Source organism: Melospiza melodia, chromosome 5 (genome assembly GCF_035770615.1).
Source record: "Melospiza melodia melodia isolate bMelMel2 chromosome 5, bMelMel2.pri, whole genome shotgun sequence".
NCBI classification, from domain to species: Eukaryota; Metazoa; Chordata; class Aves; order Passeriformes; family Passerellidae; genus Melospiza; species Melospiza melodia.
Window position 1 is genome coordinate 17401801 of NC_086198.1, and position 20674 is coordinate 17422474.

Here is a 20674-nt window from a genome sequence, read left to right on the forward strand (position 1 = left end):
CTGTGAAGGTGTCTCAAAGAGTACTCAAATGCTGCTCTCCAAAATATAGATATCCTGATCCTGAAGTAACAAGGAATGAAGGATGAATATACTGGAGTTGACCACCTGAATTTCTGGGGGACCTGGAAACTCCTAGTAGGCCAAATGAAATCCCTGTAGGATTAGGATCCATATTAATTTTTATATTGTGGGATAATTATATGACTTTATTGTAGCCTTGTAACTTGGGATCCAGTAAAAGTATGTAATTATGTACCCAGGTGGATTGGCTTAGTCCATTTCAGAAATTCAAAATGTCAGCCATTCTCATTTGATACTATGAATATATAGAAAATTTTTTTTTTGTTTAAAACAGATGAATGCAAACAGCAATCACAGAAAATTAAGAGATACTCCTTGAATCTAAAGCCTTCCAAATTAAGGATTTACAACAATTCATATTAGACTTGCTCAGTCACACTTTTGTTAAGACAGTGCTTTAAATACCAGAAACTGAGCTGTGTTAGGGCTCCAGAAATTTGTAAGAATATGCAATGGTTTTGCCACTGCATTTTTTTTTAATATAGGGAAGGTTACAGTATTTTAAGAGCTTTCTTATTCTCATTAATGACAACACTAATTAATTTTGATTGAAGCAGGGATAGGCTGCAGTTTACTGGATTGATCCTGCATTTGTTCCAATGTGTGTTTTACTTGAGCTGTGGTGACAATAAATATGTACAACTACTTCCAAGATTGGGTTCATTCAAACTGAAGTGCTTCTCCATTCAGGGAATATTTTTATGTGTTGCCATTGATAACCAAGGCAGTACACAGCAGAGTCCCAGGCTCTGACCTCTGGCACCTCTGCGCTTCACCATCTTCCCTTTGGCTGGGTGATCTTCCAGCAGGGGTTCAGCTTTTCAATGCAAACACAGATTGAAGAATTATTCCTTCTGACTTCTTATCTCTGGAAGCTTCACTGAGTAATTACCTCCTTCAAGCACTCAAGTATGCTTTTGCTGTCATTTTAAGATAGCTTTTAAAAATGAAGATAGATGAAGTGGACCTACCACCTGCACTAGGAACACAGCCATGATAATCCTTGTTCCCATAGATCTGTTACTGATAATTCCTATTACAATATTGTTTGTTGAGAAATAGTAAAAAAAGAAATCTTCTTTTAAATTATTGTAATAATAAAATCTATTTTTGTAAAGATGTTTCTTCTTATTTTTTGAAACATGATGTTTTCCAGAAGCAAAGAGCTTTATATGCTATCCAAGAGCTGCCTGCAAAATAGCTGCCTCAGATAAAATGCTGCATTTCCAGGGTGCATCCTTGCTTATTGATAAATACATTAAAACTTTTCAAGCACTATCAAAAATACTAAGAAAGTTTAAAAATACACTTCAAGGTTCCAAATGTCAGCATAGCTCTGTTCTTTTCCAGCTGCTCCAGAGATTGTAACCACTATGAGCTGTAGTAGATAAAAGTTTGTAAATCACAGAGCCTTGTGTTAGACCTTCATTTTTAGACACAGGTATCACCAGCATCCCCTAGTCCAGCCAGAAGGAGCACTCATGGAACCACAGTAACCTATAATTTCACATTACTGAGGGTATCAGAAGTTGGGCATCTATGAAACAAACCATCCTATTTAAGTGGAAGTAAAATACTACCACACCAATTTCTAAAACATTTAAGAAAATCAGGTAGCTATTTTTACAGTAAATCACAGAGCAATTTGGTTTGGGGAAAAATCACAGGACTATTTTCCAGTTATTTTTACTAAACAGGAGGCATGCTTCTCAAATTTCAGATGGGCATTCCTTCTTCCTGCCCTACACTACATTCCTCAACCTGACACACAACTTCAGTCAAACAAGCCTGTAGAACAGACTCCTTTCCTGAAAATACAGTTGTTAATTCCATCCTAACTATAACATCAAAGCAGAAAGCAACTGTTCCCTTCAATCTTCTCTGTTTTTCAGCAGTGCCTATCTAACATATTCAAGCCAAACACTCGATTTAAAAGACCTGGTCTGTGCTGTAAATCCTTTCTGATATAATACTTCAAAGAATCACAATCCTAACTGACATTTTTATACCAACAGAAGATGACTTTGTATTTCATTTAGGAAGCTGGCAAAGTTACAGTGGAAGAATGTCTTCTGCTGCTGCAAACCGTACCTGTATTGCAGATTTTGCTAATGCAGTGCTATCGATGAGTGCAGCCAGACTTTGGCCTTATTAGAGGGAAAAGAGAAGCACAAAAAGCACAGCATCACTTGTTTCATTCTGAATGGAGGGACCCTACAGTCAATCCAGGCCAGAATTATACATGCAGAGACATCAGGGAACACTTGGATCAGATCTCAGGAATATTCTAAATGGCATTAGCTACCACAATTTGAAAACGAGGATCATTCCTCTGCCTGTGTTCACCCCATTGGTGGTGCCTTAAGTAAGGGCACAGGAGAAATGTAAGCTCCTGCACTCTCACCAGCACAGCTTTATGTCTGTTCAGAGACAAGACAGGCACCTAGCACCTTGAACACTCCTCTGGGAGCAGGTTTTACTACTGGAATGAACACTTCACATAGGAGCACTTGGCCATGTAAAGAATCTATCTTCACACTACTTCTTAGTGTAGGCATCAGTCCTCTGATTAACACTTAGGAAGAAAATATGCCTTCTGTTTGCTAATGGAAACTGCATCAGTGTCTTTTCCTACTATGCTACCACTAAAAACCCTCTGTGCTGGAAAGGAGGAAAGATGGGCTGATCAAAAAGCAGTAAAAGTTCTGGATTCCTCCTCCTCATGCTGTTATTTTTAAACAGCCCTGGAAGCTGCAGGCACTACAAAGATAAAACCTTGCTTTTTTTCCCTCCACAGGAAATAATAGCTGAAAAAATATGCAAATTTTCCAGGCAGCTGAGGCAATCCTGAGTAAATTAAACTATTCCTTTGGCTGTTCAAGGAACTATAGCCTAAATCTGAATTGTGGAGAAAGGAAATGAAGTATGGGAAATAGCTGAAAAGAGAAACAGTTGCTTTCACCTATGCCAGTCTGTGTCATCACAGACCATGGACAGATGTCAGGTGCCCACCCCAGCCACTCTGTCATTCACTCCCCTCCTCAGCTGGGTGGGGGGGAACAGAAACTAAGATGGAAGGGACATAGGTCAAGATAAGGGAAGTGAGAGATCATTCACTAATTACCATAATGGAAGATTAATGTGACTTACTACCCATCAAATCAGAGTATGATAAGGAGAAAATAACACTGGCCATGCAAACCTAATACAGTCCAAAATGTTTCCATGTTTAGAGATGCTCCCCTCATCACAGAAGGACTGGAGGGAAATTGCCATGTGCTAGACACAGAGAGCAAGACTCAAGGTCATTTTCCAGTGCCCACCTTGAGCCAATTCTAAGCTGAACACAACCTGGAGCAGCTGGGATGCAGAGAGGGAGCACAAACCATGAAGAACAGATCAGGGTAACAGTGGAGAGCTGGAGTAGCTGATACTTCTCAAATGCAGGACGGTTCTCTACATTTTAAGAAAACTTGAAGACAGTTTTGAATTTCTTCTGTTTTTTTAGTTGAAGTTTCTCACTGTATAAAACCAAAACAGGTCAATTTAGCAAACTGCCAAACCAAAAATCTCAGTCTAAATATACTGTTGTCAAACAGTTAAATTTTGAAATTAAAGTATTTTTTCCTCCAACAAGCTTTATAATTTGAGGCAATAAGTTCTGCACAATATTGAACATCTGAAGCATTTTAAGTATTGGAATATGGGGTGAAAGAAGAGTGGCAATGACTTCCCAGATTAATAATAATTTTATTATTAGCATTTAAGAATGATGGTTTCAGCAAGTTCAGTTTATTAAGTATCTACACAAATGTGGGAGTTCTAATATTAAAAAATACCCAACATCTTCAGTTTCAAGTTTCAGTGCTTTGAGCTACAAAACCAGGAACATGTAATAACGAATTCCTCTAACATATCCAATTCACAGATTTGGAAAGGCAGAAGGAATACCAGAATTATAAAGGTTTGACCTTCTGTATTACATAAGGTTTGGGCTTCCCTGATTTAACCTCTTTCAGTCCAGTACCCGCGGGATTTCCTTTAAGAACAACACCAAGGGGCTGTCTCACGGAACACAACATCATCAGCGAGCAGCCAGACTACTTCTTGAGCTTCTTTTGAGCAGCCTTCTTTTTAACCATTTGTAGCCGCTTCATGGCGTTGAGCTGGGACTCCTGCGAGGTGGGGCCCTTGAGGGGCGCGGGCTGGCTGCCCGTGTCGGCCGCGGCCTTGCCGGCGCTGCTGCCCGCGGAGCCGGAGCCGCCGCTGCCGTTGCCGCCGCCGGCCGCGCCGCCGGTGCCGGGGGCGGCGCCGCTGGGGCTGGGCAGCCCCGCCTTGCTCACGTTGTCGCTGCTCACCGAGCGGCTCAGCGTCGTCTTGCCCAGGGTCAGCGGCGGGGGAGGCTTCAGCTGCACGGGGTTCGCGCTGTTGTTGGCAGAAGCTATTTTGGCCCCCAGTCCCGTCTTGGAAGTCGCCAGCCCTGACAAACCCACGGGTTTCTGGTTATTTGAAGAAGCTGCAGGCTTCCCGCCGGTACTCTGTGCTGTCGATCCCAGCTTGGCAGTGGATGGGTTGGCAGAGGAGGTTTTGGCTGCAAATGCAGCCCATCCTGTAAGGCCACTCGTTGCTGAAGAGGAAACGCTTGTACTGGCAGAGTTCCCCGAAACTGCTGCTGAGGTCTAAAATAAATAAACATTCTTATTATAGCAGCATCTATTTGTGTAACACATCACAGCAGGAATACACTGAGCCTCTGATTCGGTTCTCTTCCCAGGAACACCCAGTGGACAATATTTCATCACTGGTCACCACAGCTGAAAAGTACTAACAAGAACAGGAAAGGATGCCAGGTGCAGCCAACTTTCAATCTTCCAGGCACACAGAACACGGTATCCCTTCTCCCCTCTCTTCTGTACACTTAGCAGACTACCACACAGCACTGGGATCCCTCCATAAGCAATAAAAGCCCAAATTTGTGAACTATATAAAAGGTGGTGGCTTGGCTTCTTTTTAATTTGCTTACTGTTGTTACCAGGTGTCACTTTTCAACAAGCTGACAGAAGCTCAGACAAAAATCAGACACTGAACAATTAAGTATTGCATTTACTACAGTCTTACCGTCCAAATAGCAGTATCTAAACTGTTTCCTTTCTCCGAATTAAAAAAGAAATACTATCCTATAGTCTTTTCCCATTCAGGTACTGCAAAAGACAAACTCTGCAAACATGGGTTCCCTTTGCCTGTGAAGCACTGTGCTATCTGCTCTGACTTCCCACACCTTAAATCCTACAATCCTCAGGCTTCAGGTGAGGATGATATGTTGTTAAATGTTAAATCAGTGTTAGACCAAATGGCAGAGTCAAAACAAAAACTAAACCTCTCTATTCAAGTAACACTTCTTTTATGGTATACCCAGACAACTTCTAAACAGTAAAGTTGATGGAAGAAATCAGGTCCCAGGGTCTTATAACCTGTTTAGGCACATAAATAACTCTGCTGACATGAAAAAAGTCATTCACAAGCATGAGTACTAGAGCAATACCCATCCTAGTATTCATGACGGCTTGCATCCAGGCAGAGCTTTGAGCACATTAATAATTGCTTTGATTTTCAGATAAAACTGTGTTTTCCTAAGAAAGGGTCATGCTTTATGAGACTACTCTGTTATTTATTACACTGCTTCTGGTTTACCACCTTTGACCATTTTGACTTTTTGACAATATTTTAACTAGGAAAACCAGAAACATGAAGCAACAAAGAATCAAAGAACAGAATCACAGAATGGTTTGGGCAGGAAAGCCCATATTTAAGAAGCTCCCAAATTAAATCTCACAGAGTCAGCAACACTTTCACTACAATGGAATCACAGAACCATCTAGGCTAGAAAAGACCTTCAAGATCATCAAATTCAAGTGTAAACCCAGCACTGTCAGTGCCACTATTGCCATGAGAAAAAGCCTTCCAAGTGTCAAAATACACATAAGTTACTTGGCTACAGAGAGCAAATGACACATTTTATATGATCCACAAATGACAGAATGGTTCAGGTTGTGGAAAGGATTTTGAAATCATCTAGTTCCAATCTCCCTGCCATAGGCAGGGACGCCTTCCCCCAGACCAGGTTGTTCAGAGCCCCACCCAGCCTGATCTGGAACACCTCCAGGGACGGGGCATCCACACATGAAGTGAGGTTTTTTTCCCCCCATTCTTTCAATGTTCATCCAAACCCACTATGCTCTGGTACTGATGACTATTTTCAATTATGGATCTTACGTGAAAGATTGGTCTAATTGGGAAAAAACCCTATTAATCTGTGCAGTGCAACAAACTCTTCCTCTGGTAAATTTTAACTACATTACCTTGACTTCTGTTCTCTTGAATGCCAGAAAAGCTGGTGGGGTCTCAGGTTTTAACTTGATTTCTGGTTTCTTGACCAATGGATCCTTCAAAGCTGGTGCAACTGAAACCACTGCAGGAGCTGGTTTTTGAGGTGGTTTTTGTGTCTTCTGAGCCTGTGTAAGTGGTAGGATAAAAATACCCTGAATAAGTTATGGGCCACATAACATGGACTGTTTTGACTGTTAACAAAAAGCATGAGCATTTGAAGACTGCAATCTAGCCTTTACAATCTCAGGTTTAATGGTCCCTGAGAACTGAGGCAACAGGGGATGTGGAGATGTGCTGGATATGGTACTGAGGCCAGGGCCCAGCCAAAAAGCATCCTGAACAGAGCTTGCTATTTCAGTGTGGAAAGAGTGGCAGTGTTGACACTTGGAGAGCAGGAAAGCACTGGGCCTTTACAGGAACAAGGCACAGACAGGTGAGCAGTACTGGGATGCAGGCTGCAAGAGCCTGCTAAGAAGTGGCAAGCAAAATGGCAGAATTCATGCCAAAACAAAAAAAGGAAAGGTCATACTGAAGGCAACTGCTCAATGGCTAAACTGGCTACCCTGTGCAGGAACTGACCACAAGCAAACACATCTCTGAGTTCAAAGGCCTGGAGATCATCACAATAATCATATATTTCAGTCAGTGCTGGTACATCCTAGGCCAGGATCTTACTTTGCCCTCTTTCCTTGTTTCTAAGTGGAGCCATTTCAACAGATAACACTTGCTCAATTATCAAAGAACAGTTTCAAAACACATTTTCTGCTGTATTTTTCTGTATTCTGGGTGTGATTTTAAAACATCAGAACTAAAGTCACTAGTGTTCCATGCACCCAAAGCTCTTATGTTTCTTTCTCATAAGGAGATGAGGGGGAATCTGGTAGGATACTGTTCAGTCATGCAGATAAATCAAAATAAAGGCTTTTTTTAGATTTTTTTTTAAACTGGAATGTGCTACCCTCAGCTTATTTTTGATCCTGAGAACATTCAATATGTCAGACTGGAATTGGCAGTCTTGTCCTACAGGAAAAGAACCATTCATATCCAAAGCTCAGAAGAAAACAAACTGTAGAGCTATTACTACAAGCTGAGTATCACCTGAAATAAAAAAAAGAGGTTTTAACTTCTGCTTGCCAAGCAGGAAACAATCCTATTTCACTTTTCGTCAGCCACATGATTTTTAAAAAGCTTTGTTTAAGAAGTGCATTACAGAATACTCTTTGAGATGCTACATTAAAAACCACAGCTGCAGCAAGGGAAGCTTTGCTGACAAAAATGGTTCTCTAACATGCTTCCTAAGACTTGTCTAACCCAGGAAATATTCTCACACAGTAGAAATAGCCTGCTGTATTCAAACAGTGCTCACACGAGACAAAAAAGTGACTCCTACCATTCTCTTCATCTGCCTGGTACAGCGGGCACAGTACCAGACAAGCCGAGGATCATTCACTTCCTTGTCTGTCACCTGAGGTTTATGGCAATCCTGGTGGTACAGATTATGGCACTCCTGACACTCCACTAGCTGATTCACAAAAGTAACTGTCATTTGCCTGCAGAGCAAATAGTTAAGAACAGATTATGGGAGAAAGCACTTAAAGGATTATCCAATTGTTGAAAATTTTGCAAGGCTTAAGATAAAAAATAAAAATATTTTTCCTTTCGCATATATTTTCTACCTGTGGCAAATCAAATGTCTTCCTTTTCCTCCTGTATCAGTTCTTCCTAACTAACATTTCAGAAATTTGGTATTTTTTAAAGGTAATTTTTTTCAAGAGATTTGAAGACTTCCATTCTATTAAACATGTGTATATGACAGTCTTGATTTCTCTGTTTGATTTTTAGAGCAGAGATGTAAGTCTTGCCCACTTTGGTTCACCTGGGCATCTTGTGGATACATCACAGAACACCAATTACTTCCTCATTATAATAGCATGTGAGGGGCAGTCTCCATTTGGGTAATTTTGCTGTCAGCTGCAGAGCAATACAGTTCAAGAACAAATAATTTCTCAATGACAAGCATGTAGGAGTGCTTTCTGCTGCAGAATTTAAAAGCCTCATCACCCAAGCTCTACGCTACTTTGAAGATGTTTTATTAGCCATCCCTTTGGTCTCTACCCCATAAACAGACACGTGGAATTTGAGATAATACCAGAATCATGGAGAGATGGAATAGAAAGGATTAATTGTGCAGTCCTGCCTTGAAGCAAACATGCAAGCTGGTGATGAGGGCTTCATTTTGCGTGGGCCTTGCTGAAAGTAATCACGCTGTACAAATGACACATTAGTGATATATACATGGCTGGGAGTCTGCCTGTGAATTACCCAAATACCATTTTCCTAACGATTCCTCCTTTCAGATGACAAATCAAGCTATTTAATTGCTAAGCTGCTTTTGCTCATATCCCCGAGGAGCAGGTACCCAGGTAACCATGGAAACTCTATTTGTAGATACATGGGGAAAGGTAATCCCTTATTTCTTTATATAACAGAAAAACAAAGTCTGAAGGTATTGTCCATATAAGTACTGGAACATTTTCTAAGAAAGATTTCTCTTTTAAACAGGCTACTTAAAAACAGAAAGGGAAACCTTTCTGAAATCCTAGGGTCCATTATTTTACATTCAGGATATTGAAAAGATGTTTTGTTTGGTTTCTGTTCCTCAATAAACTGGATCAAAACAAATAGTCTCAAGGAGGGAGACTCACCCTACTTTAAAAATACAAAACCCAACCCCCAACTAATTAAAAGCCCATGAACTCTTCATGCTCAGAAACAAGTTACTTTTAAATTATTAGATTACTAAGAAATAAACCTAATGATTTTTTCCTTCAAAAACCAACCAAACAAACAAGTATTCATAGAAAATTAGGTGGTTGTTTCCAAACCAGTCTTTTAAGAGTATTTTTTTAGGAGGAAAACTTCGCTATCATCTACAAATTTCATGTGGCATTTCCTGTAGTATTTCTTTGTACAACTGAGGAGCCAGTGAGGAGCCTCCATAATTGGTGAGTTGTCCTGTTTTTCCCAGCCTACAAGTACTGGAGAGGATGAAGTTATTTTAATTTTCCTCCCCTCCTTATGCCTAACTCAGTAAAAAAAGAACAACTAACTTGATATAAAAGAACAAGAAGAAAAACACCACAGGCATCAACACTAATTACTCCTAATCACTATGAAAATACATTTGACATTTGGAAAATCTTGAAGAAATATTTCATGCCTCTGCTTTAGTTTTTACATCTCTAAAAAGGAATAGTTAATATTCAAAAGCACTTTTTTGGATCTGTGAACCCACAGTTGGGTTCTTGTTAGCTTGCCTTCTTAAGAATATAAATATACACTCTTTTGCTATGAACTTCACCTACTCTGCAATTTGACATGTTTTCATTCACAACTGTTTGACTGATTGAGTTATTAAAAGATGTCATTTTAAAAATGTACAGGGATGTTATTATTTTGGCTCAAGATAAAAATTTTAAAAACATACCAGGATGTTATTATTTTGGCTCACCCCAAAAAGGGTGCAATAAATAGAGGAATACTGTCTGACCAATGTGCTGGACTCAGAACTTTAAAGCACAAGTCCTCTGAAAAACATCCAGTCCAGTGTGAGCTGGAGACAGACAACCACATGACATCTGTTTCAGCAGGTTCCATGTAAAATGAAAACAATCCAGTGTTGGGGTGACTGTTGCCACTCTCTCTCTAATGAGTTGTTCCTTCCCCAGCAGTGCTTCTCCCTCTGTCTGGCATCAGAAATATTTTAGTTAGCCAGGGTAGATACATCTTTTACAGGAACACTCAAGTTGGTGACCATGAAGGGATAGAAGCAAAGCTTCAGCAGCCAGGTTAAATAAACATGGACTGTGGAACAGCTAATGGAGCCATGTCTCTGGCCTGTGCCTTTCAAAGTCTTGGCTACACTGGGCACAGGAGTTGCATTTCCTTTCTTCTGTTTCTTTACTTTGCAGGCATTTCTCATTATGCCTGCAAGTGTTTTTCTTTGCCGGGGAAGACACAGAATTAATCATTCACAGCAGTCAAGACTGTATAAATGAAACTTCATTATCCCCTCCTGCCAAACAAAGTAATACCTTACTATTTTTAGTAGCATTTTAACATACCACTGAAGGGGGCTTTGCCCCTTTTAGGAGACAGCCAAAATGGAATTTGCAGGAAAAAAGGTAAAGTTCAGATATTTAAAAAAGGTAAAGTTCAGATACTTCTTCCTTTTTCAATGTCTCTAACAAGAAACTAAATATTTGAGCTAACACATGGGAGTAACATGAAATCCCATTGGACCCCAAATGGTCAGCAGTATAATCATCTGTAACTACAGACATTTATCCTCTGTACACTGACAGCACCTCCCTATCTTCACAACAGGAATAACCATGGAAATGATGAAAGAATAATATTATTGCACACGCTTCCCAACCGACTCAAGCTGAGCTAAAACACATACTGCTGCCAAAAGGCCTGAGCCTCTTCTCTGTCCTTGCTCTACACACACATGCCAGCATAAGCATTTACTCTGACTGAGCTGACTGAAACCCAAACCTACAGAAAAACCCACGTGGAGAGCTGATCCAGGGGCTGATTCAGCTGATCACAAACTGTACTGGCAATATACCCCCCTAAACAGTCCAGGGAGGGAGGTAAAATTGGGAGAGCCAAACTGTTTCTTTTGGCAGCATTGGGGCCTAACAAGGATATAAATGATCTGTCAAACAAAATCCTGGTGTGAGTGATTTGATCCTGGGATAGTTATTCAAAAGTATTTTGCATATCTGTTAACAATAAATGAACTGCTAGTACCATGTTAATAAGTCCAGAATTAGAGCCCTTACTGGAACCTAAAAACAACCTGTCTTCACTGCTGATATATTTGCTGATAAAACATGGCTATGTGTAAACTAATGTCAAATGATTAGGAAAAGAAGAGCAACACATACAGATCTCATATTAATACCATCTAAAAGTACTTTCAGATGAGAACTGATTTTTAAAAAAACACTTATCCCTAGCCATTAATATTTTGTTTTGCGATAATTGAAAAATGTATTTGTCATGATAGGTTTTGCATCTTATCTAGTTTTATTTTCACTTGTCCTTTCCTGCAGAAGAAAAGCTGGTTCAGTCTCTAAAAGTTCCATTTTCAAGAAACCATTCTTATTCATGACAGAGCCTTAAATGCATTATCAATTATGGATATTAAGCAATTAAGTTGTTTCCAGAATAAAAACTTAGAGAAGCATTAACTTGATTAAAAAAAAAAAGGTAACTACACCTAGCTAGAAAGAAGCAATGTTGACTTACCTGCAAACAACACAGGCTAATCCCATTTCCATGGCAAAATCATCAGCACTGGTTTCCTCAAAGCTGGATAAATCAGGCATAGATAAATCCTTGCTTGTCTGAACTGTAATAGGAGAGGAACGAGCCTCCTGCTTCTCCACCCTGGGCTTCTTTGGTGCATCAGCTCCTTCAGCAGGATCCCCTTTCGTCTGTTAAACACACACACACACACACACACACAGAATGTGAAAATGCAACAAGCTAGCAGATTATTAAAATGAGTTAAAATGGAACAGTTCTATTAGCAGTATAAGAAGGTGTACTTTATGCAGCATACACACAATGTATTTTCTTTAATTACACATTTTCTTCAAAATATTTATGAACTAGAAGCTCAAGTTCCCTTTTTGTACTTCACCTCAAAATCCTTGAAAAAGCTTTGGGAATATCACATTTCAACTTGCTACAGTTTAGTAATCTTTTATGAGATAATCTCCTAGGATTTAAAACACAGAATGGTTTGGAAGGCATCCTTTAAGTCCAACCTCCCCACAACGAGCAGGAAAAATAATCACAGAATAATTACAAGAAGACGTTTATTAGATTGCCTAAATGGCAACATGACTGGCTAATGTAACTCACAGGCTAGATGAGCTGAAGAGGAGTTGAAAAGGGGAGCTTTTGTCTAAAACACCTTTGAGTTCATTATTCATTAGAGAACAAAAATAACTTACTTTATCTGCAGATCTCTTTTCTGTTTCTTTTTTCACCTTTTCTGATGCAGTGGGCTTGCCATTGTTGTTGCCAGAAGGCAAACTGGATGAAGCTTTAGGTTCTTGCTTAATGGGTTTGGTGACAGATACTTTTGGTTGCTCTACTTCCTGGAAACAGAAACAAAACGTGAAGCCAAATTCTGCTGTTCAGTTCCTACCTAATTTGCAATTAGTGAGATAACAGGACAGGCAAACAATATGCCATACAACACTGATCTACATATACACTTTCCATATAAAAAACCCATTTCTTAAAATATTTTCATATTACATCAACAATTGCAGAGAATTAATAAAATCTTCCCTGACCACTCACCTTTCTGAGGAAAAGGTGCTCCTTTTCCAAAGACAGATCCTCTTTGGAACATTAATTAAAAAGGAGACATTTCTGCTTTTAAAATTCAAAGAGGTAATGAACATGAATTTTCAGATAGTTCTAGGGACAAAATTCAATATAAGCTAAAAACACAAGCTAACAGCTGATATAATCAGACATCAATAATTCATTCCTTCATTGAGAGAAATATTGATCTCCTCTTAATCTCAGTCCATATTTGTCTATCAGATTAATACATTTAGATATCAACAGAAATCAATTGTTCTCATTAAAGACACATTAGTGTCAGCAAATGGATAATAATCAGGAGAGCCTGTAAATGAGTGACAGTCACACTGATGAGCATGAACAAGGTACCCCTCCCAGCTGGTAAGATGGGAGCAATTCTCTGCTGTATACTGGAACAGGTCCTCAGCCCTGAGCTTCAGCCCCTCAAAGTTCCTTGCTTTGACTGTGGTAATCCTGTGCTCCCTACTCTCTTCTTGGATTTCATGGTCAACCACAAATTCACCCTGTAGCCTGAAAATGCAAGGAAAAGAATGCTTGTACTTTTTTTCATTTCTGACCTTTGCAGTCCTGCTGATATTGGATATATACTGTCAAGAGAACGAAAGACTTCTTCCTCTGGCCTGAGCTTCAGTTTCACCTGAGGGCAGGTGACTTCCAGCCAAGTTGTTATTAGAATTGGCTTCCCAAACCTCTCTGCACTGTTATTCTGTTCCCTGCTTCCTCCTCAAACCACATGTTTCTTTTTTGAACTCTGAGATGAAGGGCACCTGAGAGTTTTGAGACGTGTGTTAGGTTTCAGGGAGTTAACAGAAAGGAGTTAGACCACACAGTAAAGCGTGATGTATGCTGAGCAGTACTAGTGCCTTTCAGATATTTGGAGACACGTAGAAATGAAATATTGCAAATGTATCAGCATACAGCCCATCACTAGAACACAGCAGGCTGACATGCAGGCATCCTAGGGGAGAACAAGAGCTCATTATCCATATGGCAATACACAGCAGCACGAGGATGTCCCCGCTTGGCTATTTCCATACGCTCATCTCACGTCAAATATTCTCTCTAGCAGGTGTTCAGTGATTTTCAGTAGATGAAAAGTAATGTTTGTCCATTGGACAGCAATGGTTTCAGCCTGCAAATAGTTTCTGCTTTGAACCATTTGGTGGTTTTCTCCTATGACTTCATCAACAGAATTTCAAGGAAAGAGATACAGCTTTATCGGTAAATAGCGTATTTTGTTTCTTATTTCTCTGTGGCAAATGTAATCTATATCTTAAAGAACTTTTAGCTCTGAAATGTAACTGCAGAAATATGTAAATTTGAGTGCACCTGACACAGCATGTCTGATATAATGCTGAATATCTCTTTTAAGTCTTGGTGGATCAACAAGGTAAAGAGATTTTTTTTCCCATTAACTTCCATTAATTGAAAGGATTATGTTGTATGGAAAAGGGGAATGATGAATATGAACACTCCATGATTACTTTTTCCTCAACTTCTGTTTCTCTTTTAACTTCCCAGCTGTAGGAGAGGGACCAAGCCCAGCAGGAGCTTTATGAAGGCTCACAGAAAGGAGCCATGCTGCCCAACGCCAGTACCTTCTGAGAGGGACGATAGCTGGAGTCGGTTCCTCTGGCCAACGACTCGTCGAGGAGTGCTTTCAGCTTCTCAGCAGAGTCCTTACTCTTGGAGTGCAAAAAGCCCAGGGCCTTCAGAAAAATGGGATCCAGCTCCAAGTTCACTGTAGCAGCCATAGTTGCGTCTTCAATGTGAGTTAAAAGGAAAACGAAAAACAATGACAACTTTATTCACATGGAGCATAATTCAAACAGTATATGGCAAATAGAAGATTTCATTTCTTTTTAAAATGTAATTATATTAAACCACAGCAAGGATTATATGTGAATTAATTATCATTAAAGATGGCTGTGAACTTCAGTGCTGCAGAACTTAGAATATGACTGGACATCTGAAATGTCAAATTCATTCTCTGGCATATATGATATTCAGAAATGAAACTCATCATACTTACATAAATGAAAAAAAATTTATCATATAATGATACTTATAATATATTATTGATATTTAATATATAAAAATATTGAAAAGTATTAAAAATAAATATTGCCTTCAAAAAAGCAATCACCACCCTTCTCCTTAACACTTTTTGCACATACAGTGATTTCTAACTCGCTGATCACTTAAGAGCAACTAGGAAAAATCTTACTTGTAGAAAAATTAACTTTTGAAACTTCTGAAAAGAACAGCTCATTGTAGCATGTAAGATAGAAACAGCTAGTGTATTATTATATATATATATATATAAAAAAATAGCTGAAAAATACATTCTTAAATTTAGCTGAAACAGTGAAAAGATTTGTTATTCAGATTGTGACCTATTCACATACTCATGTGACAGTCTAAGTGTAATGTCATAAAATGACTATCCAGAGCTGTGAGATGCCACAGTGTCCATGGAAATAGAATAAACTGAGGAAAATGTTAAAATGACTTTAAAAAACTCTTTGCCTCATAGCAATATATTCCTGCACTCTGGAGCACTGTATTAATTTCTTTAAAAAGCTCTAAGGAATTTACATCAGAAATTGTTCCTACAAAGATTGATAGCTAACTTAAATCAGTAAATAACAATAATTTAAGAAATAACATGGGAAGTTTCCTGATCTTTTCTAAAAATGTATGAGAAGTGTTATTGTTATGAATCCCTTTAGGTCTCATTTAAAACACATCAAGATGTTTGTGGGTTTGGGTTTTTACCTACAATAATCTAGAAGACATTCTTGAAAAACCTTTCATGAGTTCTTTCATCAAAAGCACTGTCTGGACAGCTTTTTCAGCTGAAGCTTCTAAGGTTCTGTCTGATTAATTCCTTTTGATATTCATGGCAGTGAACTGTTACCTCTCTGGCCAAAACACCAGCACTGGCAGGCTGCTCCCTCCACACCTGCCTACAAGTCCCCAGGAACCTTTATCTCATGCTGAGCTTTCACGAGACACCAGAGAATCGCTTGACTGAGATCATCAAGGAGTTCAACATACAGAACTTCATAGGCATTTTATCAATGGACCCAGCAGAGAGTTAAGAAACCTCTTCAAGAGCTTCCTCTCTCCTCCTTAATCTTTGCTACTTGACAAATCATTTTCTGGTGGCCACAGAACTTCTGCCAGGCAGTGCTACCCACCAGCTACTTGGCTGTGCCACTGATCAAGCACAGACTGCACCGCAAGCCCTGTCCCGGCAATTCCGTCTCTGTCTGATGGTGACAAAAAGTGAATTCACAGAGCACAGGGAGCACATACCCTCTTTTCTTTATTCATCTACCTCTGATAACGTTCAGGCTGCTCTTGAGATCTGTGGGTAGATTATGTCCCACACTTCTTTGTTCTGTGAACATGCCTTCCAAGTGTCAGCACCACACACTTAAATTGGGACTCTGCTAAACCCTCTGTTGAATGAAAACCTCAGAATCGAAACACTAATTTCAGAAATTTTGTAGAACTCCCTGTTAAAAAATCCTTCAAGTTCTTCTCTGAGCAAAAGAAGAATTCTAGTAGGAATATATACTTGTGTACATGAGAAACAGGCAGACATTCACAGCCATTCTCTAATATTTTGAGAATAAATGTAAACATAATTCAATTTTCATCTCTCTGAAGGTAACACTTCCCAGATTTGTTTCTAGCTCTAGCTTTTTAAAGACATATATTGAAAGGAACTGTTAGAGCCCAAATTTCAAAAGGGTTCTCCATACTTATTTCTTTATTTGCTATGTAATTACAGCAGTTCTTTCTCTGTTCTTGAGGACAATTATAATGTCCCAGGCTACTACACTTACGACCAAGATATCACAAGAAATTTCTCATGAGAAGAGAGGAAAGTGGGCTTAGTAAACAGTTAAAGTAAGCTCAGTTTAGGAATGCATTTCCAAATTTTAAAAACCTATTACTGAGTTAGAGAAGGGAAGTATATTCAATGGAAAAATTAACACATCACTAACTCTCTTAAAAACAGCATCATCTGAAAAAAGCAAATTGCTAATTATGCTCTCCTTATGGGACCATAATAACACTGTTGTCAAACAGGTTACTAACAATGTTTGCCCTGGTCCAAAAGGCAAATTATTGCTTTTGGTAGTGGCCCTTTCCAGATGTTCACAGCTCAAACTGTTTTCAAGTATCAAACAGTGGACTGACACTTATAAACCTAAGATCCAATTTCAGTCATTCATGTTTTCATGCACAAACTGCTCCTCTGCCAGTCACATCAGCATACAGCAATGTGACAGCCTTGAGACAAGGACAGCAGAGTGTTTCACTGATGATGCCACAGGCTATTCTGTAAGACAGACCTCCTTGAAGTGGAACCTTCGTATAGGAAATAAAAATTAAAATGCTATTTAGAAAAGAGTGAGTATGACACTGTCTTTTCTGCATTAGATTGATAATGAGCTGTGAGATCAGAGGGCTGTGTTAAAACCCTTGAACCCTGAGCAGAACAGGTTTTGCACCAAGCAAGCACATCCTTCAGCCTAACCCTAAAAGCACCTTTCTCACCGTAGGTTTCTGTCACCTCCCAAGGTGGGCTATTCTAAGTGATTTAAATCTATGGGGAAACATAGATGTCATTCAGTGAGTTGTTATTCTTAAAACACCCAAGAAGTTTAGGATTCTTTCATTTTTCAAGTATACTATTGTCTTCTGCCAAAAACAATCAATCTTAACTGTGCACTCTACAGAATACATGGTCTTCCAATTTAAAACTTACTAGATTTATAGGGTGTAGGAGCCTTCTTCTTTTTTTCATTCATTTGCCATCTACTGTTTTGCATACCTGCCCACGTGTTATCTTATTCACCATAACTTGCAGCCAAATGGATCTACTTCCATTATATTTTCAGATATGGTCATATTTTCAACCATTTGTTTCTGAGCTCCTATTCCTATTATTTTCTGAGGCAGGTGTACTATTAAAGATGTTTTTCCAAGAAAGTACACCTCTTCTATTTACATTGCAACGCTATTACGGACTTCTGCTATTATGTCATCCTTTTATAGACTCATCAATATTTTTATTTTTCACTGTCACTTATGATTAAAAGGCCTTTCACTCACATATCCTTTTCAGCTACCTTCAAAATCTGTAGCAGTTACTTTAAAACACAGTCACATGAATCAACAGCTTATAGTTCCTTCCAACACACTCACTGCACTGCTTTTCATTTACTACCATATAATAAATTCACTTTTTCCTGTCACTTTGGATCCTTTTGTTCCTCAGAATTTACCTCCCTTCTGACTACATCTATTAACAAGTGACAGTGGCAGATTTTGCTTATTTACCAATAATGCCTCTTACAGGTCACTTTCAGACCTGATGAGTCTTAACAAAGTAGATCAAGGAAAATCTTAAAAGAAGAAAAAAATGAACTTCTCTTTTCAGTTTTTGCTACTTAAGTATCTTAATCAGCACTTGATTTATGACAGGATAATTTCTCAGTAACTTTCCACAAGGGACATTTCAAAACTCACGCACTTCAGTAGTCTGGATAACTGTATTAATGAGAACAATTGTATTAATCAGTTCTAATTTCCTTGTCATCATCTTCAAAGAATCTTTTAAGACACGTATAAGATCTCCTGCTATGGAGTTACTAGTACTGGCATCCTTAATTTTACATTCTATTCTACAACATATTTTATAGTGTTCTTTTAAATTAGTATTCCAATCAATATCACTGTAACCAGCTTATCCAATATTTTAAAAAATACACTAATGCCCTATATTTGCTGTTTTCTCCACAAAAACAGCAAATTATTTCAGGATTACAGAATCATGCCTTGTGGAAGGAACCCACAAGGTCACCCTCTGCAACCTCCTGTTCAATGCAAAGTCAACACCGAATTCAGACCAGCTTGCTCAGGACTTTTCTACCTGGATCCTGCAAATCTCCAAAGACAGGAATGCACAAATCTTTCTGGGCAACCTGTCCCATTGCCTCACCGTCCTCATTTCCTTGCTTTGAACTGGAGGTTTTAAGTTGCGCTGTCTCTCCTTCTCCCATTGTGCATGGGAGTACAAAGACTGGTTCTATCTTTCCAACAATATCTTCAGGAAAATTAAAGCTCCCACTATATCCCCCTAAGCCATCAGCAGATGGTATCCAACATCCCTCCACCTCCAGATCTAGCTATTAATCACAGAGGACGTGCAAATTGATCAGGCATTATTTATGCTTGGTAGATCTGGCTATGCCCAGTTTTTACCTTCTTATGCCACAAATGGCTTCCTCCACAATACCTCCTCAGCAGGAAGGAATGAGTCTGATCAGTCTGTAGTTCTCTTGCTTGTCCTTCTTGCCCCTTATGAAGAAAATATTTGCCTTTCTCCAGTCTTTGGGATCTCCCTCAGTTTCATGGCCTTTAATAGATGATAGAAAGCAGCTTTGTGAAGACACTGTCAGTTGCTGGCACCCTTGAACGCAGTCTACCCTGGCCCATGGACTTATCAGGGAAACAATCCTGCTTTAATCCTCTTCCACAACTTGTAGTTCCTCCTCTCCTTAAGCTCTGCCTTGTGGTAAAAGGCCTTGGGATACCTTACAGGTCAAGTTTGTGGCAAAGAAGACATCAACTATTTGACCCTTATCTGTTTCTGCTGTCACTAACACACTTGTTCCATGCAGCAGTGGCGACGTATTTTCCTTGTGAATCCTCTTCCTGATAAATGGCATGATCCTTGTGAGTGCCTTTCAACTCAGGATATTTTGTGATCACTGTACCTGCACCACTGAGATTTGTTAAGCCCTGCTACCACTGAGCTTCAACATCCTGCAGAAAATGGACCTGAAGGTGTTTCAACACATCACTACTCACTGGCTTAAGCCACTGGTTAATTCAGTACACCCCCACGACTGTTTTCACCTTTGCAATACTCAACGTCCACACTGAAACCTATCAAGTGTACAAATTCCTAGATATCATCCTCCTGGTAATTTCTCAGAGAGAGAAGCAAACTTTAGTTAAATTTCTGAAACAGCTACGCCAAAGCCACGACGTGACCCTCCGCAACCTATTCGCTGCAAATTTCTCCCTGGGATTTCCTTTTACCAGCGAAGGAAAGGCCCCTCACCTGAGAGCAACACTTCAGAATGCTCAAAAGAATAAAATACCACCCTGCTACAACCATTATCGCCCCACAGAGACGTGTGCCCAGGAGGGGCCGTCCCTTGGCACCGCCGTGTCCCACAGGGACAGCGCGGCCGCCGCTCCCTCCGGGCCCCCCAGAGCTCACCCGGCCCGAGGGGAAGAGCGGCCAGGGGTGCCTGAGGGCTCCCCCTTCCTCCCTCCTGCCAAACACACAATTTCTCCCACCCGAACTCACCCTTACTGTCCTCTCCCAGCCCCTTTTTTCTTGTCCCTAACGCCTCCTCCCGCTCCCAAATCCCCTTTGCCTCCTCCCAAGCCCCTCTTCCCCTCCCAACACCAAAATTCCCTCTTCCTGTGGCCAAACCCCCTCTTCCCTCTCTCAGCTCCCCTCTTCCTTCATCCTCCCAGTCGCTCTCTGCCTCCTCCCAATCGCCCTCTTCCTTCCCCCAAATTTCCTCTTCCCGATCCTCTCTCTTCCTCCTCTCAAGTCCCCTCTTCCCGCCCGCTGGTGTCTCACCGGAGACGAGAACGAGGAGGAGGAGGAGGAGGAGGAGGAGGAGGAGGAGGAGGAGGAGGAGGAGGAGGAAGGCGCCCCGGCAGGTCCGCCGGCACCGCAGTCCCC

General features: G+C 40.0%; 1 protein-coding gene across 3 annotated transcripts; it reads right to left on the reverse strand.

Annotated features, from left to right (window-relative positions):
* Positions 1–3811: 3811 nt before the first annotated feature.
* INTS12 (integrator complex subunit 12) lies at positions 3812–20655 on the reverse strand. 3 transcript variants are annotated; one of them, XM_063156446.1, is made up of 8 exons: positions 20570–20637; positions 19171–19324; positions 14484–14647; positions 12501–12647; positions 11788–11975; positions 7859–8018; positions 6441–6593; positions 3812–4760 (listed from the first exon to the last, which is right to left on the reverse strand). In XM_063156446.1, the coding sequence occupies exons 3-8, from the start codon at positions 14637–14639 to the stop codon at positions 4182–4184; spliced, it is 1383 nt and encodes a 460-aa protein (XP_063012516.1). In that variant the 5' UTR covers positions 14640–14647; positions 19171–19324; positions 20570–20637; the 3' UTR covers positions 3812–4181. The 3 variants fall into 3 exon arrangements, with proteins under 3 accessions (XP_063012516.1, XP_063012518.1, XP_063012517.1); XM_063156448.1 differs by lacking the exon at positions 19171–19324 and having other exon boundaries at positions 20570–20655; XM_063156447.1 differs by lacking the exon at positions 20570–20637 and having other exon boundaries at positions 19171–20024.
* Positions 20656–20674: the final 19 nt, after the last annotated feature.

Bases quoted from the DNA above. Each gene is read 5' to 3' on its own strand.
- INTS12 (XM_063156448.1), bottom strand. From the start codon at position 14,639: ATGGCTGCTACAGTGAACTTGGAGCTGGATCCCATTTTTCTGAAGGCC. The intron at 12,648-14,483 runs GTACTGGCGTTG...TTCTGTTTCCAG, and splicing joins GCTATCGTCCCTCTCAGAAG to GAAGTAGAGCAACCAAAAGT. The intron at 6,594-7,858 runs GTAGGAGTCACT...CCACTTACACAG, and splicing joins CCAGGCAGATGAAGAGAATG to GCTCAGAAGACACAAAAACC.